This window comes from Lissotriton vulgaris, chromosome 12 (assembly GCF_964263255.1).
Source record: "Lissotriton vulgaris chromosome 12, aLisVul1.2, whole genome shotgun sequence".
Taxonomy (NCBI): Eukaryota; Metazoa; Chordata; class Amphibia; order Caudata; family Salamandridae; genus Lissotriton; species Lissotriton vulgaris.
Genome location: NC_141700.1, coordinates 100,648,474 through 100,668,060, shown reverse-complemented (window position 1 = coordinate 100,668,060; position 19,587 = coordinate 100,648,474). Strand labels below are relative to the sequence as shown.

Sequence of the window (19,587 nt, the reverse complement as noted above, 5' to 3'; positions counted from 1 at the left end):
TTCCTCACTGAAATTTTCTATCCAGAACCCAACAGTCATCTGCCACATGGTTGGTGCACATTTCTGGAATTGCAAATGAAGCTTTGTCACTGAATGAAACCAGGCTTGCCACATAGAGTTTCAGCGTTAGTTGGACTCACCTGGAAGGGAAAGCCATGACTGGTGGATGGTACGAGGGAACCGAAGAGGGCAACTCTCCATCTGTCTGGAAAGTGGGACCCAAGGGGAGAGCCTTCTTCGGTGGCGGAGGCGGCTTTGCGAGAACTTGAGGCTGTATAATAAAAATAGGATAAGTTACTCACTGCTATCAGGGTGTTGCTCACAACCTAAAACTCCAGTTAGATCATAGGCCAGCAAATTCCAGATTAGTACAGTTTTGCCACATTTCACATGGCATGGACTAATTTATTTTGTGCGACTCAGAGTCTTCAGCACCAACATCAATCTTGAGGAAAGTTCCTCAATTCAAACTTCACACAATTTAGGGTCAGTCATCCTACAGCTATGCCAGCTTACGTCCAGGACTTCCACTGAACAACGTTTCCTCAGATTAGTGATACATCTCACTGACCTCCTTCTATGGTTTATCTCCCTGAGCTCCTCTGCAGGGGTGATAGAAATGTACCAGGGTTCCTCTGGTTCCACAATCAAACTACCTAGTCCCTCTTTTATCCCTCTGCTATCCTTCTAAATCCAAATAACTGACTAACATGTCCACCACTCAAATGACTTTCAAATTTCACTATACTAATTCACCACTAATCCTTTATGGGTTCCGGAGTCGCGTGCTACTCGCCGAAAAAGCACTTTGACGCCTCATCAGGGGTAATAAGCAATATATAAATGCAATTACAATGCAATACAATACCTTACAACCACTCTAAATAGTTTGCATTTGGGTTGCAAGAAATAGTTACCAGACGGCAGCCATGAGATTGCAACCAAGTTATCCTTTTTATTGGAGATGCCTTAGCAAAAAGATCAGTGTCGACCCTAGCAGCAAACGTCTACTCCTCTCATCGCCAAACCACTGTATAAGATCTGGAGCTGTCATAGCCCATGTATATTGTTCCACCCCCCCACCCCAACCACGTCATGCAGAATGAAGGACAAAACAGATGTTGGCTCGAGCCCTGTTCAAGCAAATGAAAACAGTTTTCGGGTCTCCTTTGTACTGCGGTAATACATTTGAGCGTCGATCGACCGTGCTAGGACAGCGACAATAAAAGGGCTTTGATAAGCACTTTTCTGAAAAATAATGGTAGGGGTATGCGGTACAAAACACTTGTGTTCACATAGGTGTATTTATATCTGAGCAAGGGAAGAGGGACAGGACTCCCAACTGAGCTGCTTGGGAGAGTAGGGGTGGGTGCTAAATGTCCCTAGAGAACCTGAGAGGAGGCTCCCTTTGTAAAGTGTGGATTATCAATGGAAAAGTCTAACAAGAAATGAATGACACTGTCGGCTCTGCTATTGCTTATGCAGCGCTGAAGTATCTGCCCTGCGCAAATCAACGTGTCCTTCTGTCAGAACAACACATGAACCCTACCGAACTGTCGGTATTCATTCTTACCGAAGGAAGGAGTATGGACATTCAGTGTTGAAACATAAGAATACCGCATGGGAAATATTAGCTTCCTTTTAATACAGGGAAATCGAACATATGGAACAATACTGCCCTCTTATGGCGATGGAGAAAGCTGCAGCCATTGTTTTATGTTATGCTGCCTATGGGTAAGTATAAACTAAAATGCTAGAATAAACTGGAACATATTTATGGCCATTTAGCATAAGTGGAGGACGTTCCTTCTCCCACATTGCAGCAAAGACCTGGAACAGCCTCCCCACGCACCTCCGGACCATCACCTCACTTCCAGAAGTCGAACGGCCCTCAAGACCTGGCTGTTCGAATAAGCGTCCAGGACCTGCAAGCGCCTGGATACCCTATCAGATGAATACCCGTGCTTTATAAATCCTGATTGGTTCAGAGTTTTTTTTACAAGGATTGGCAAAGCTAATAGCCCTGGCGTCTGCTGCAGCTTTTTGGCTTTGTCATTTCTTGTTTTTTTTCTTCTTTTGTTTTGTCATGGCTTTTGCTCAAATGTATTGTTGAGGAAGCTACTTGGCTCTCGTCATTCTAAACAAAAAAAGAAAAAAAACTGTAGCTAATACCAAAAATACTGTTTTCGTTATTAAAAAGCGCTTGTTGCCATCGAGTCCCTGACACTAAGGGAACTACTATGTGTGTGCATGTGCTACAGTGACATGGTAGAAGGCCGTCACTCACAGTGAAGTTAAACATTGGGTGAAGTGGGCTAGCCAACTGCCCCATGCTATGTGCTGTAGTGGATGGAAGAAAATGTGAATGACGATCACTAATCAATGGATGGAAAGGGCTGGATTAAAGTCCCTATAAATAAGTATATTATACATGTATATATATTTTGTAACTATAAAGGTCTTTGCTGATGAAGACCTAAAAATGAAATGCAATCTTCATAGGTTGATTCAGTGGAGAAAGGATTTTACGAATCAGTTATTGGTGCCCAAGGGATGTAAATATATATATAACTCAAAATAGCAGATCAGACTAGTCATGTAGCATTGTGCGGTAGCTTACTGTTTGCAAGAAAACGCAGCACTGTGGGGGTTAAACCACCCACAACACTGAATGATGGAGACAGACATTGCTGATGGACTTTAAGTGATAAGGTCCCCTACTACATTTTTCTCTTATTGCCTTATAACTATGACTGGAGGTTCTTTTTTAGTATGTTCCCCTCTTTATAGAAGCCCTTATCTGGCAGTTCGGGCTGGACTGTACCTATGGCGAGCAAGGTCAAGACTGATTTGCACATGGCTGGGTCCAAACTGGGGTGGCGCGGTGAGCAAAGAAATGATGGATTAAACCGAGATCTGGGACTGGGGGTGAATGTTTGATTAGTAGTTCAGCATTCCGTCCATCATCTGTTCTTTTAGCTCTTGTCTGGTGAACGCTGTTACTCGAGTTTCTTTCTCTACTTAAAAAAAAAAAATTCCTTCAAAGAGTGGGTCCTTCGTCAAGATCCCATCCTCGTCGCCAATTTATGAAGTAAATGGGAAACACTCTTGAAGTAGCAGAAGTTTATTCTCTGGAGTAAACAGCTTATACAACCACCAGGATAGGAATGCCAGGAGATCTGAGCAACTCCCACATAAAGAATATAGAACATACATAGGAAACATAACAATTCCAATGATGCAATATGATGTCATCTAAAAGGGATACTACATCTGGCTTAATAGCAGATGTGAAATGAGTAGATACGTTCCGCCATGTATAGACCCGAGTGCCACTAAGCCACAAAAGATTGCAAATCTGGTCAGATGTAGAGTGGCAACAGGCTTACAGCCAACGTTTCATCCCTGCTGGATGTGAAAGTGGTGACTGCGCCCCTGGGACTGGGTTATCACTAGCAAAAACAGGGGTGCCTAATGCTGATCAAGGAAGGCATAACATTCCAATCTGGATCCACTGAATGTACCCTTATCAAATGGGGTTATCACACATGGAGCTATTGTGGACCACTGATGGGCAAGATGCTGACATACCACAATCAAACCATCAAAAGCAGGAGATGCAGATTGGTGCAGAAAAGATACAAGTGACCTTCAACAAGGCAGCCCACAATACAGGGGCCATTATGAAACAATTTTCGACCCATTATCTCACCAGATGAAGGATATGCTCCCTCTTAGGCTGTACTGTGGTAAGCTCTAGAGTATAGTCAGGTACATAATGTACCTACATGAGGGTCTGGTCTCTGCATCCACCATTCAGAGGAAAGGTTCCCTATATATCCTTTAAACGTGTCAAATTGCATTAGGAAATGGCCTTGGTGAGGCTACACCATTATGTGCCACTTCCTCAAGCCACTTGAGGATTAATGCAGGTGTGGGTTGAGACCCTCCCACAACCAGAACTTACCTTTGTCCATGGAAATTCCAGTATTCTGTTTCATGACCAGATCATTACTGAAGAACCCTTATGAGCTAGCCGAGCAGAGTGGACCTCTAAGGTTTAAATTCAGATTGAAGGGCTGGCTAGTAAAGCCTCATGGGCAGCGCTCCTGCACCGCCTCCACAGTATATATAGGATGCTGAACCGAGGGGACACACATGGTGGCCCAAGAAGCCAGTACAGCATGACTCAAAGAAGAGGTCAGAGTCACAATATTGATCTTCCTGCTGACATTGAGGGAGGCCCAGGCACATGCTAGGTTCAGACAAAAAATGCCGAAGAGAAGGATCCAAAGTAAGGCAATGGGGCCTATTCATAAAGGTAACTCAACACATGCAGAATTCCTACTAGTAAATTTACTCTTACACTTTTGAATTATTCTACTACTTTGGGCTATTCCCAAATCCCAGGTGTAATGTTACTGAAAGGAGTAGACTTGCATGTCTCCATCATTCACTCCAAAAAGAGGGAGCGGAAAGTGTCCATGGAGGATGAGCGTCACGTCTTCCCCAGACGATAAACGGAACCTCAAAAAACAAACACCTAATATACCATGTTCCTCATCAGGCTCATTGGGCAAACACCTACTGCCCTGCCCACACAAGGTTTGTGTGGCATGCTTCATCATCGGGTCCTCATCCGTTCGTCTAATACCCCAGGTGAACACGATGATCGGGTCCACCCACGGTTGTCCAATATTCTCGGATGGGTTAACCTTTACCCTTCACAATCAGGAAGGGGAGCTCTTATTGTTTTTATGTTGGGATTCCGTATCGCAGTTAAATAGGGGGCGCGGGGGAGTAATTTTCTACAACCACATCTTCCTCTGTTTTTAATATAGTCCTAAGACATTTTAAAAGTAAAGTGGTTTAAGGGGCCTCAGAGACTATTTTAACTGTAACATATGATCCCAACATAAAACAGTAATAGCTCCCCTCCTTGGCTGTGAAGAGTTAAAGTTGAGCCCATCCGAGAGTATTATTCCACCAGATGAGGGCCCGATGATGGTGTTCTTGTTTTTGAGCCCATTTTTCTCCCCGTCTACGTTTTAAACGTACAGTGCCCCAACATTCCTTTGTTTAGGTCCTTCTGTGGTGACCACGCTTCATCTAGTAATATAGGACATCTCTTCTGAAGCCCATTCATAGGTTCACTGTTCTGTTTAATAGCCACACCTTAGACATTGAGTACTTTTCTTTGCAGTCATAACCTCAATTATAATCGTAATCAGTAAGCTGTTTCATTATAACAATATTGTCTTGATCAGATTGCCAATTTCATAACCTACTGGGCCTTTCTTCATAGCACACAGCCTAGAAGACAGAGGAATGATTTTTGAACGTTTCAAATATATTCAAATTTGCAAGGCTAGTCTGGGCCTTTGCAAAATTTTAAGTATGCTTTCCAAACTTGTAATATTCACAAAATTTCACTTTATGCAATTTCTTGAAATATTTTGCCCACTAGAACTTGTCTGAGCAGTAAACATCTTGCCATGAGACATTATCTGCTTGAAACCGTCTCCCGACTAACTCAAATGGATTTTTTGTTTTACGTTCACACAAATGCAAAGCATGACTTTGTCCTAAAAATTAATAAGAGATATAATCGCAAACCAAATTTCTAGCCAATTGCATAATGTCTTGTGATTTTGAACAATATTCACAAAATTTTATGAGAAAATTCTGTGATTCGACTGTTGGGAGGCAAGTTCTATTTCGACTATCCATTCCATAAAGTGTGACAGTCCATCTGGGCCATTTAATGCCATATTTCTCCCAAGCGAAAGTACCTGAATCGAGATGAAGATTGTCACCACTTCTGCCACCAACATAAAGTCAGACTCCCTAACCATCAAACATTAAAATGCTCACCACCGTCATCTCAAACTCCATCACAAGAAACAGACACACCATCATCTCAAAAAAATCCACTGTCCATTCTCCCAAAACTTAACCACCTTCATCCCACACAACTTCACTCTCAACTGTACCAACATTTTCATCAATATCTCTAGCTCAATCACTATCAACATTGCGGCTGGCTCACCACAATAATTTCAAATGTGTCCACTGTTAACACTATCAAGATTCTCGCTGGCCATCATCTACAATTCCTTCAGCAATGCCTTTGTGGCGATGGGCCCCATGATATTACCATTCAGCGTCTGTGAACCTCGTGGCTAAAAGTTGAAGCAAAATTGACAACACATAATTGGTGTATTTAATCTTCATGATAGACCAAAGTAATTTGGAAGATGTATACCTGTGACATAAAAGTTAAATGTCAAAGTGGGCAGCAACGTAAATTTACACCACCCACTTGGGGGCCTGGAAATCATGGCTACAGGTGTATCTTAATAGTTTGACTTGTAACAGCCTAACCCGTTCTTTAAAATATGAAAAAAACAAAAGTGATTTATCATTTAGGAAAACCTATCTTATTAATTAAATATGTCATTTTCAGTGTCCCTTGTTGCCATAAGGTTGGCGCCTTATGGTTAAAAGTGAGACATCTATTAAGAACGTTAGGTCCCTCCAGTGACCTGCTTCAAAATGTATTCACTGTATAGGTAAATATGGCTTTTTTGCCATGGCAAAGCTAATTTGACATAATTCTAGTTAGGAAACAGCTTGAAAAGTCCTTTAAAGTTTAATTCTAATATTGATTAAAATTCTAGTTCTATGGTGAGGATAGATTTTTGGTGAATGGAAAGGGAACTATATAAAATTATACTTTGTGCCGTCTGGAAGTTTTAGCACAAATTAATTCAGATTGTTGAGGAGACCCAATGAATGTGATTAAGCCTTCGTGAGTCCTTTAATGCTTCCCTGCCAGTAAAACTACAGAACTTCTCCTGAAGCCGTAATGGCTCTGGAGGAGTAATCTCTAGGCACTGATCACGAAATCAGTTTGGGATGAGACAGGACAAACAAGGGTGCAAACTGGATACCTGGCTTTTGACATTGTCATGTCTGGTGAAGAAAACCCTTTCATGAGGGAGTCCATCTCTGAGATTCCTGTGAAGAGGACTGAGGCGCATTTTACTCTCATTCAAGCCCAGGGACTGCAGCTCTCTCGAAGGCCAAGTTGGCTGACCTCCTTCAAAAGGCTGAAGAGCTCCATCCTGTGTTGAAGAACCGGCTTGCAAGCTGGGTATGGACTGCGCTGGACCCTATGGGAGCCCTGGATGGAGAGACACGTGGACCCTGACAGCCTTTCTAGAAGTCTGGGAGCTGTGGGAGAGACCAGTAGTGACATTTTCAAAGAGGGAATGCCAGTATTACAAGGCACCAAAGCTCCCCAAGAAAAGCACAACCTAGCTGGCTTCAAATTGCCACTGTCTCTCACTAGAAGCTTTTTCCAGCAAAGTTCAAATTTACCGTAGGATCAATAAAAACTAGTGTATGACTTGTGTAGTCCTCGTTGGCCACAGCCTCTTGCTGTGCCCCACCGGACATTTCCAAGATCCTCAAAAAGTGATTACGTTCAAACCAATGCCTTTGCTATGTTGTGCAAAATTTCAGCTAATACACTGTATCGCTGAATATAGTTTAACCTGATCAAGATGGGCCATGGCCTGATAAATATGGAGGGTTATAAGACTACACCGCTGGTGTGTTTTTTTGTACTGTTATGGTCGTCATTCACTGGATGACAACATAAAAAGAATGTTGCGCCTTCTGCATACGGAAACAAATTGATTTACACAATGTCATAATATTGTGAATTGGACTTATGTCGATACAAACCTGCTTTTCTGACCAGTTATGTTTTGTTGTAATTGGTGTTACTAACTGTGATCGATATCTATACGTTTATAACTCAATTTCATACTTTAGTATGTGAATATATGTACATTGCTAAAATGCCAATAAATAAAATAAAAAAGTCCTTGTGATGGGAATAAATCAGCAAAGACACCCCAGCTGCAAAGCGGTTGTGGCGCCTACAGAATTTAGCTTTGTCCTGCTTTGAGCCACTGCACCAAAACAAAAGGTTCAGTGGGAGTAAAGTTCAGCATGTCCATTTTTCTGGGCCCTTGCTGACTTCAACAACCTGGCTTGCTACACTGGAGGAGTTTGACTAACATTTAAAAGTACTTAAATCTAAAGGTAAATCTTTTCACTGGTGCAGCCCGTAAGGATGATCTAGCTCCCGCTCAGTTACATTAGACAAGAAATTCACCTAGTCGATGTCAATCACACAGTTTGACTTTAAATTATACTTAGTAGTTTCTGGCACCTTTTACCTTAAACTCATTTCTTTAATTAATTTTTACCATGTTTATGGGATTTTTCCTAATTACATTTTTCTTGAGGTTTAAATTTGGGTTCCGAATTGTATTCAGTATTTTTCATGACTATAAGGTTGGTTGGTACTGCTTAAGCCTATCACACATTTCTTTGGGGAAAACCCTGGTGCTTGTACTATACTAATGTGGGTTGTATGTGGTTTTCAACGTGAACTGTGTTTTAACAGATCAAGGCAGTGTTTTACCATGTGGGTTAGTCAACTCCCTCTCAAATTAATAATTCACTTTTCCCCAACAGCTCAAACGCTGCCACCAACATTACAGAGAGGTTCACCATCAATTCAAACACAGTCCTGCCACCTTTGTGTAAAATGGTGTGGCTTGAAGGAGGAGGTGGGGCTTACAGCTCCTCACTGCCTAAATAGTGCTGGTGAGGCAATAGTAGGGGTGGGTCAATGGAGCACATCTCGGCCTCAATAGCTTCCTCTATTTTATTAAAGCTACCTAAACAAATGGTCTAAACCACATTTGCCAGCCTGGGGAGGATGTAAAGCGCTTAATGGGCCTGAAGGGTGCAGAGCTGGATTGGTACTCTACGCAGTGCTTTCTAGCTCACTCTATGTCAGCTGTGGCAATCTGTCTCTTCAACGCTGATGATGCAAAGAGAGCGGATATTGTATGCCGTACAGTGGCACAGTGTGGGTTAGAGGGTCTGCAAACACAACCATGAATAGGCCCACAGCTGTCATCTCTGAGTCCACCAGAAGCACCAATATTTCAAACTTGTTTATCAAGACCACGGTTCTCCAAAATCGGTCCTGGATGGCCAGATCCATGCCAGATTCTCAGCATATACCTATTTAGATAAATGCAGTTATCATAAAAATCTGGCATGGATCCGGTCGTCCAGGACCGAATTTGGAGAACCCTATTCAAGACCATAAAAAACGACATCACTGATGAGATTAGCACCAGATTCATTGCATAACGTTACACTCCACCACTGGAGTCATGTAGCTTAGAGTCAGATGTACATTGTTTTAGTGAGTGTATCTGTGTTATAACACAAAATCATGAACACAAATAAGGTTTGTTAACTCCAGTTCATTTTCATCAAGACATTAAAATAGAGATCCGCAGCATTATCATCAATCACTGCATCCTATACCAAACCTCATGCGTCACACAATCAGTGCTGCTGCTCCATCAACATCCAAATCCTCAACAACCCCACAAACGTCAGCACACTCATTAACTTCTTCATCACAGCAGCATCCAGCAAAACAATACTCACACATATCCTCATTATAACTCCAACAACACCCTTACATGAGCATCATACTTTTCTGATCTGTAATAAACATCTCCAGACATTGCAGCACATTCCTTCATCAGCTCTATCATCATCAATCTTACCAGAATCCGCATCATAAGCTCCACCCCAAACAAAGGCAATGCCCCAACTACATACACGGCCATTAAATCCAACAAGGATCCCTCATCACCAACACTTAAATCAATACTTTCCACCTCACCACCAGACTCATTAATGAAAACACCTCCAGAACCACATTTAAGTCTTTTTTTCCTCATCCTTGCCAGCACCAGAAGTACCAGCACTACCCATGTAACACAACCATCAATAACATAATATCTATTGAAAATGTCTACCCAAACATCATCTTTAAACATCTCAAACCTTAACTTTATTGTTACCACTGGCACTTTGATCAATGCGCTGCCTACATCAGCATCAACAGAAATAATATTACTGAAGTAATAAATATTTTCAGGACAACCAAAATCAAATATCAGCTATCCAGTAGCATCATATCTATAGAAAGGAAAATGCTACTTACCAGTATTAATCTGTTCTTGGCATGTAGAGCTGCAGAGTTACACACTATGCATAGATCGCTAACAGGTGTTGGGCTTGGATGTTTGCACTTGGTTATTGTCCTGGAAAAGTCTTTGGAAGTCACAAGATAGGTGACTTCTCCTATGGACCATAGTGCGCATGGGCATCGGCTCCATCTTCTGATTGTTTTTTAGCCAGTTAAGGGAAATGATGGAGTTTGTGAGAAACAGAAAAGATGCCCCACTTCTTATCCCATTTCTTGGGACATCCTTTGACCGTGTATACAATTTTCTCCGCAATCATGCATCTGTCTATTTCTGCCACCCATCTCACCAGTAGCGGCCTCTGTGAGGCACCCCATTGCATCGCCACTGCACGCTTCACCAGCAGAAAACCCAAAGCCACCCACTGGAGCTCTATTTCCGACAGGTCTGTGGCGCCCCATATGTTGAGGATCCCCTCTTTAGGCGACAAGGGGACGGGCTTTCCCAATGCATTGGTCATTTTTCGGGTCGCTCTCTCCCATATTTGCTTTATTACAGGACAGTCCCACAGAATATGATAAAAGGAGCCTGTAAGTCTGCATCCTCGAAGACAGAGATCGTCGGGATGCCTGCCTATCTTAGCTACGAGGGGGGCAGACATATATGCCCTATGTAGGACTTTCAGCTGGATCAGTCTAAATCGATGGTTGATCGCCGTTTCCCTGGGGGACATCAGTGCTGACCTCCATTCGTCATCTTCTAGGTGCCCTTCGTCCCCCTGCCACTTGTCTCGCAAGATCTGGAAGGAGTCAGACATGTTGTTACATAGTTTGCGGTAGGTGTGTGATATTGCCTTAGTCTGAAGGGGTTCTGAGAGCAATCTGTCCTCTAGGGGTTTGGCCACTGGAAGGGAGGAAAAATCAGTTATGTTTGCGAGAATAGCATGTTTAATTTGAAGGTATCGGAATGCCTCGCCCTGAGTTAGAGCGTGTTTCTGTTGAAGGTCAGTGAAGGTCAATAATTTCCCTTTGTGAATCATGTCACCTTGTGTGGATATGCCTATCGTGTCCCATTTATCAAAGCCCATTTGGTAACAAAGGGAGCCGAGTTTTTGAGATGCCCAGAGCGGTGTGGCCTTGGTGAAAGTGTCAGACCACCCCATACTCCTATTGGCACGGTGCCATATAGCTATTGTCTGCATCATGGGACCTACATATCGATTACGGGGACGTTTACCATACAGGGCACCCAAGTATCCCTCTCGTCCTGTCTGGTAGCGCTCCGGTGAAAGGCTGGGTTGGTAGGTGACCCATAGAGCCATTGATTAGTGGCCACTAGTTGGGAAGCCCAGTAATAAAGACTCATATTTGGTAAGGCGATACCCCCATCATACCACCCCTGGGTGAGTTTATGGAGGGCTATACGGGGTGTCTTACTGTCCCACAACAGGAGACGAAGGTCTCCCTCTAATGTGCGAAAGTAGGAATCAGCCACAGGAAAGGGGCAGTTTTGAAGGACATATAGAAACCGCGGAAGCGTCAACATTTTAAAGAGAGCTGCCCTGCCGGGGAGGGACAATGGTAATGAGCGCCAATGGGGTTATATCACTGTGGAGCCTCTGTAACGGGCCCTTTAAATTATGGTCATAGAATATTTTGGGATCTGGGGTAAAGAAGATTCCGAGGTATTTAAACCCATCTTGGGCTACGGCAATAGAGTATCCTCGCGGGAGGGTGGGCGGAGGACCATGCAAACAGTAGAGTACTGATTTGGACCAGTATATCGAGAAACCAGATTATTTCCCGAAATTGGTGATGACATGCAGCAGACTATTAATGGAAAACCTAGGGGATGAGACGTAGACAAGGATATCGTCCGCATAAAGGGAGACTTTATCAATAGTGTCCTTATCCACCGAAGACCCTTGATAGAGGCATCTGTTCGAATCCAGTGGGCTAATGGTTCTAGGGTGAGTGCAAATAGCAGCGGGGAAAGGGGGCAATCCTGTCTTGTCCCCCTGCAGAGCTCAAATTGTCTGGAGGTGTGGTTATTGACTCGTACCTGACTCAGCAAGTCTGTATAGAGTAGTCAGATCCATTGAATAAATCTGGGTCCGAAACCATAACGCCCAGGACTTCAAAGAGGTAAGACCACTCTATTGAATCGAACGCCATTGTGGTATCAAGGGACAGTATTGCAGCATCCTCTTGTATATATGGCTGCCGCCCCAGAACATTATTCACCCTACGGAGGTTCAGGGCCGTATTACGACCCGGGAGGAAACCCGATTGATTGTCGTGTATTAAGGAGGGGAGAACTGTAAGGAGCCTAGTAGTTAGGAGTTTAGCCAGAATCTTAACTTCGGCACTTAATAATGAAATCGGCCTATAGGAGCCGCAGTCCGAAGTTGGTTTAGTTGGTTTGTGAATCATGACAATGGAGGCCAGCCGCTGATCGAGCGGCAGGCTGCCCCTGTCGCGGCACTCTTCAAACATATTTTTTAGATGAGGGAGTACCCCCTGGGCCATTCCTTTCAGAAATTCAATGGGGACTCCGTTACGTCCCATGGCCTTGCCTGATTTTATGGCGACAATCGCGTTCCCAATCTCTTCAACCGTGAGGTCCGCCTCCAGTTCCTCCCTATCAATCTCAGAGAGAGTAGGCAAGTGCATTTCGTTGAGCAGTTGCCGAGACTCCTCCGCAGTGTTTTGCTGCCTAGCCGAATAAAACTGTTCTAGGTGGTCCGCGAAGGCCTCTGCTACCTCCTGGGGGTCAGTGATATGTGTGTCATCTGGGCGAACAAGCAGTGGGACCCATTTGGCGCCTTGTTCGCGTCGTTCAAGCCAAGCCAGCCTTTTGCCCGCTCTGTCGCCCAGTTCATAGACTCGGTGGCGAGTCTTAAGGAGTTTAGCTTGTGCCTTTTCTTGGGCTAGTGTTTTGTATTCAAGCTGTTTAGTTCGGAGACGGTTAGCCGTATCTTCGGATGGATTGTCGTTATGGGCCGATTCTAGGCGAAGTAAGTCGGTCTCAACCTGGAGAAGCTGTTCATTCTGATTGTGTATGTACCCGGCTTTAAGAGCCAGCGTTCTACCCTTGATAACCGCTTTATAAGCCTCCCAGACCATGACAGCCGACTGCACAGATCCAACGTTCTCGGCAAAATAATACTCTGTATGTCAAGCAGGCTGTCCTTAATGTCAGGGATTTTCAGGAGCCATTGGTTTAGAATTATGGGTCCTCGGGTGACTTGTTGGTGGTATGTGAGCTCAACAGCAAGAGGGGAATGGTCTGAAATGCCCGAGGGAGTCCCCTTGGATGTCGAAAGAACCCGATGTCAGTCGTAGGGCAGAAAAAATAGTCGATACGCGACATACTGTTGTGGGCATTTGAATAGTGTGTGAAGTAGGAAGTGTCAGGGTGATAGTTTCGCCATATGTCCTCTAATCCTATCGCCTGTGTGAAGTCCATAAGGTCCGGTCAATTGCGTCATACATTGTCATGTTGAAATCCCCACCTATAATCAGCGTGCCTTGTGGGAGATTTAGTAGTAGTCGTTCCAGGGTCTGTAGTACCTCCCTGCCTAGTGCCGGTGGGATGTAGACTGAGACAACATTCAGCTGTCGCCCTTCCCAAGTGGCCTCCACAGTTGCATGTGAGTGCGAGGCTCTTCTTGATCAGAATACCAGTGCCTCGGGACCCAGAAGTGAATCCCGAAAGAACCAGCAGTTTATACCCCCCTCGTTGGAGTGCCTGACAGGTGTTGCCCATCAGGTGTGTCTCTTGTAGTAGGACTATGTCGGGGGCTTGACGCTTGAGATACTGCAATACTACCCCCCTCTTTATTTTGTTACCAAGGCCATTAACATTCCATGTCATGAGGGTGAGCACCTATCCCGGGAGTGTGTCATGTTGGTGTTCGGGGAGAAAAGTGGTTGGAGATCCCTCCCAGGGGTGCCCCAGTCTCTCTAGAGGTCATCAATACTAATGGAGATGTAATTTGGAGCAGACCCAGGAGGTAACAAGGAAGTCCAGGGCCGGACCCTGCTGACCATCGTGCCCCAGAATAAGGAAGACGCTGCTTTTAACAAGAAGAAAAAGAACCAAGAATTGAAACCATGTTGCCCCCCCCACCCTACCCCCCTGCCTGCGGACCTTAAACTATTCACACCCCAACACGGCAGAGTGCCTGCCCCCTCCCAACCATTAACGGGGTACCTGGTGAGCCGGTGGTGCCTCTCGCCTTTAACCAATGTGGTTACGTAGGTAAATTATAATCATATCATGACATTTTAGAGTGCACAGTAATATCCGCATAAAAATAGCTAGAACTGTTCAAGTATCAACATTTGGGTGTATATAGAAAACATCAAGGAAGGCGGGGAAGAGTTTTAGGCATCGAGGCGTTGCCTGGAGCAGGAGCTGTGCCAGTAAGTTCAGCATCCGTAATCACATTCCCATCCAATACTCCAAGACGGTCGACAGTGGTGGAAGGACATCGCTGATCGTCGTGGCTGATCTCATTTAGCTGTTCCTGGCTCCCCAGCCCAGGGTCTCGGGGAGAACGCTCCTCCGCGGCCCTGCGACTGTTCGAAGACCTTAATACCTGGCGCCAGCCCTCCAACCACTCCCATGCTTTGTCTGAAGAGAGGAAAAACCAGGCCTTACCCTCCGATTCAATTCGCAATTTTGCCGGAAATAGCATGGAGTACTTTATATTCTTGTCTCGCAACACCTTTTTTACTTCTAGGAAGCTGCGCCTGCGGGACTGTACTTTCATCGCAAAGTCGGGGAAAAAGGTGATATGGGCATCTTCCAGTTTCAATGGCGGTCCCGCCCGTGCCGTTTGAAGGATGACGTTTCGATCTCGAAAGTTGAAGACTCTTGCAATAATTTGGCGTGGAGGGGCTCCTGGTTTAGGCCCGCCGCCTGGGACTCTTTGTGCCCGTTCAATCGAGAAGTAACTGGAGAGACGTTTGGGCTGGAGATGTTTCAGAATCAAGTCCTCGACATAAAGATCCACCGCCGGCCCTTCCAGCCATTCCGGAACACCTAGGATTTGGATGTTGTTCCGTTTCGCCCTCCCTTCATAATCACCCAGGAGTTCTCCCATTTGGCGCTGCTGTTTTTGGAGTTGTCTGAACTGGGGTGGCAGAGTGGGCTAAAGAACGGTGATCGATTAAACCCAGATCTGTTGACTGGCTGTGAGTGTTTGATTGGTTCAGATGCTCCGTCCATCGCCACCCCCTTTTGTACCACTTTGTTCGCCATAAGTTCGAAGGGTATGCTCGGACGTGAGTCCCTTGCTCACTGCCATTGGATTCAAGCAAGCCGGGCTGAAGACGGCTGAAATGCCAGAAACCGGTCCTCGGAAGCTTGCTTCCGGTCCAGGGAAGGCATGGCTTGGCAGTTCGGGCTGGACTGTTCCCATGAGGCACAGGGTCAGACTGATTTGCATATGGCCATGTCTGAACTGGGGTGGCAGAGTGGGCTAAAGGACGGTGATGGATTAAACCCAGATATGTTGACAGGGTGTGAGTATTTGATTGGTTCAGATGCTCCGTCCATCGCCATCCCCTTTTGTACCGCTTTGTTCGCCATAAGTTGACAGGGTATGCTCAGACGTGAGTCCCTTGCTCACTTTGCCACTTGATTCAAGCAAGCGGGCTGAAGACGGCTGAAATGTCAGAAACGGGTCCTCGGAGGCTTGTTTCCGGTTCAGGGAAGGCATGGCTTGGCAGTGCGGGCTGGGCTGTTCCCATGAGGCACAGGGTCAGATTGATTTGAATATGGCCATGTCTGAACTGGGGTGGCAGACTGGGCTAAAGAACTGTGATGGATTAAACCCAGATCTGTTGACTGGGTGTGAGTGTTTGATTGGTTCAGATGCTCCGTCCATCGCCACCACCTTTTGTACCGTTTTTGGAGTTGGGCCACTTGCTGCTGAAGCGTGGAAGTGTAATCTATGAGAGCTGCGGTTTTGACCTCAGCGTCCTTAACTTTAGAGTCCATTTTACGAAGATCCGCACGTAGTAGCGTGACCTCAATGTTCACAGAGTCTATGCGAGAATTCTAAGGAGGATCGAACCCCAGCTATCGCCTCCATTACATCTTCCAGGGTTGAGGCCTTCGCTGCGGGTGGGGAGGGTGTTAGATTTGAGTTCCCGTCTGGAGTTGTCTCTTTGCTCCCCACTTTAGCTGCCCAGGAGAGCTTAGTGATCTGTTTCTGAGTGGATGGTCCGTGTCCCCTGTTAGAGGCCATCTGGGAGGTGTATAAACGCCCGTGTTTGGGCGTAGCCAGTGAGAGTGGACAGTTATGCAGTGGGGTGACCACTATGTGAGCAAATGTGTAGCCACTGAACCGCTCCCTTCACCAGAGATGTGGATATGGGGACCCCGGAGTTAGGAGCCTTCCGTCTATGGAGCCCCTTCACCGGGCGTTGTCTTCGCCTGAGCTTGGGTTGTATCTTCTATGATAGTATGCACATTTTGGGCGCCGCAGCTTGCGCCCTGTGGAGTGTGGTGCCACCGCTCTAATGACGGGATGCAGGCCGAAGGCAAGTGGGTGGGTCTTGGTATCTACTCCCACCACACCCGGTTGTGGCCCCCGGGAAGGGTCCCCAGTCTTGAAATTACGCTGCCCCCGGCTGTGAACCCCGCGCCCCGGGACGTATGTGGGTGTGGCTGTGCAACGCAGGCAAGTGGGGGTCCAGTAGGTCAATCACCGCCACTATCGGCGCGGGACCAGTCCCAGGCCCAGATTCCACTCGCCCCTGCCGCGGTATGCGAGTCCAAAAATGCCCTGTCCTCCAAGAGCCGAGCTGAGGGGGGGGGGGGGGGGGGGGGGGAGGGTAGTCCTCGACCGCCTCCAAGAGCGGGAGGTCCAGCCGTCGCTCCGGCCCGTGAGTCACTGGTGCGGTTTGGGTGTTTGACGCGCAGGCCCCAAAGCCGGGGGACTCGCGTAGAAGCCGCTCCGACCTCAGATGCCGGAAGTCATTTCCCTACCGTGCTGCCGCTGCGTGGCCTCCGAGGGATGTAGCGTCCTTCAGCTTGCAGGGGGAGCCGCCAGGAGCACTCCAGAGGCAGCCGGCGAACGTGCCCCCGTCCAGGCACCCTCGTCCACGCTCCGGTCTCGGCAGGGCCTCTACGCGACGTGAAACTCCGCTGTGTCGGTCGCCATCTTGGGAGACGCCGGGTTCGCCGCTTCACCGGGCTCGTTCTCCCCCTCAGTGCCGCTCGAGGCTGTCACGCTGGAATCAGACTGTGCACAATGGGTATGCCATGAGGATCTCCCGGTTATAGGGGGATCCTACGCCTAAGAACGGATCGTTGTGGCGGATTTACAGGCGAGGGCCGAGGAATCACTCTAACTAGCGACTATTCCCGCCGGCTGCTACAGGAGTGCTCTTTTGAAATCTATAGTGTGAAGAGCTCTTTCTGCAACTGTTTGTGGTTGCGAGAAAAATATTTGCAACTCTACCGACTGGTTGAGATGAAAAGGAGAAATGACTTTTGGTAGAAATTTTGGGTTTGTCATAAGAACCACTTTGTTATGATGTATTTGTAAAAATGATTCTTGAATGGTAAGTGCTTGAAGTTCACGAAGTAATGGCTACTAGGAAAGCAACCTTCCATGTAATTCACATTTGTGCATAGGTCCGAAAGGAGTACCCATGAGTCTTGTGAGGACAATATTTACGTTCCACACAGGTGAGGGCCGTACTCTGGGTAGAATAATTCTTTTGAGTCCTTCCATGAAGGCTTTGATGGCAGGTACTCTAAATAATGCGTTGTCTATTTTGCAAGTAAGCTGCTATAGCAGCAAGGAGTAACCTAATAGATGTGTATGCTAGGTTAGACCTTTGTAGATGTAGTAGGTAACATATGATGTGTTGGATTGACACATCTAAGGGATTGATGTTGTTATTGTTACAATATATAACAAATCTTTTCCACTTGGCTGCATAGCAAGCTCTAGTGGCTGGGCATCTAGCTTCTTTGATAATATTCATGCAATAAGGAGGAAGTTTATGGTAACCAAACTCTAAGATTTCAGGAGCCAGATCGCTAGGTTGACTTGTGCTGGATCTGGATGTCTGATCTCTCCATGGCTCTGGGTTAAGAGGTGTGGAGAGAGGTGTAGTTATTGGTGGGGGACTACTGAGAGTTCCAGTAATGTGGTGTACCACGTTTTTCTGGCTCATGTTAGAGCAACTAGGATGAGCATCAGTGAGTGTTGCTGTAGCTTGCGCACCACTAGGGGAATGAGTGGGAGAGGCGGAAAAGCATACGCAAATCTGCCTGACCAATTCATCCATAGTGCATTGCCTTTGGATAATGGGTGTGGATACCTGGCGGTGGAGGTTGGGCATTTGGCGTTTTGGTGGATTGCGAAGAGATCTATCTCTGGGTGGCCCCACAGTTGGAAGAATGGTTGAAGAACTTGCTGATACAGTTCCCATTCGTGAGTCTGTTGTGTTTGACGACTCAGCAGGTATGCTATGCAGTTTTGGACCCCTGGAACGTGTTCGGCTAGGAGAAAGATGTTTTGAGGAATGGCCCATCTCCATATGCCCTGTGCTAGGTGGGAGAGTTGGAGAGAGTGTGTCCCGCCTTGTTTTCGTATGTAGTATACTGCTGTCATATTGTGTGTGCGAACTAGGACAACTTTGGTTAGAATGTGTTTCTGGAATGCTTTTAATGCTAGAAATATAGCTTGCAGTTCCAGATGATTGATATGGAGCAACCTTTGTTGGGGTGTCTAGTGCCCTGTATGGTATGATGTAACAGCTGAGCTCCCCAGCGGGAGAGCAATGCGTCTGCTGTTAGCACTATTTGTGGAACTGGCTCGATGAACGGTTGCCCTTTGGAAAGGTTTTTGGTGTTCCACCACTGCAGAGAGCGATGAGTGTGACCGTCCACCAACACCAGGTCTGTTAGTTGACCATGAGCCTGGTTCCACTGACGTGCTAGATATTCCTGTAGGGGACGCATCTGGAGTCTCGCGTGAGAGACTATGAAAATGCAAGATGCCGTCATCCCTATAAGTTGCATAAGCACTCGAGCTGGGAGAGAGTGTTGTGGTTGAAACTTTGTGAGAAGGCTTTGTATGCTTGATATCCTGGCTGAATTTGAATATGCAAGTGCCTTTAAGGTATTTAATGTAGCCCCTAGGTATTGTTGTATGTGGGACGGTTGCAGGTGAGACTTTGGATGGTTTATGATAAACCCCAAGTCGTGAAGCAGTTGGATTGTATCTTGACCGTGTTGTACGCACTGGTTGTACGAGTTGGCTATTATGAGCCAGTTGTCTCGGTAGCGGTACACATGAATGTGTTGCCTCCTTAGATGAGCTGCAACTACTGTTAGACCCTAAGTGAAAACTCTGGGTGCTGTGGTGACTCAGAATGGAAGTACCTTGAACTGGTAATGCTGACCGTCCACTACAAACCTGAGATACTTTCTGTGAGAGGTGTGAATGGGAATATGAAAG

The 19,587-nt window shown here is 46.1% G+C and overlaps 1 protein-coding gene across 3 annotated transcripts in view; it reads right to left on the bottom strand.

The window, feature by feature from the left end:
- Positions 1 to 19,587, bottom strand: part of ADAM15 (ADAM metallopeptidase domain 15) — a 245,133-nt gene that overhangs the window by 11,204 nt on the left and 214,342 nt on the right. For all 3 annotated transcript variants that reach the window (XM_086947377.1, XM_086947378.1, XM_086947379.1), the window contains one exon: positions 141 to 271. In XM_086947377.1, coding sequence (XP_086803503.1) covers positions 141 to 271 — 131 coding nt within the window. The remainder of the gene's footprint in view (positions 1 to 140; positions 272 to 19,587) is intronic.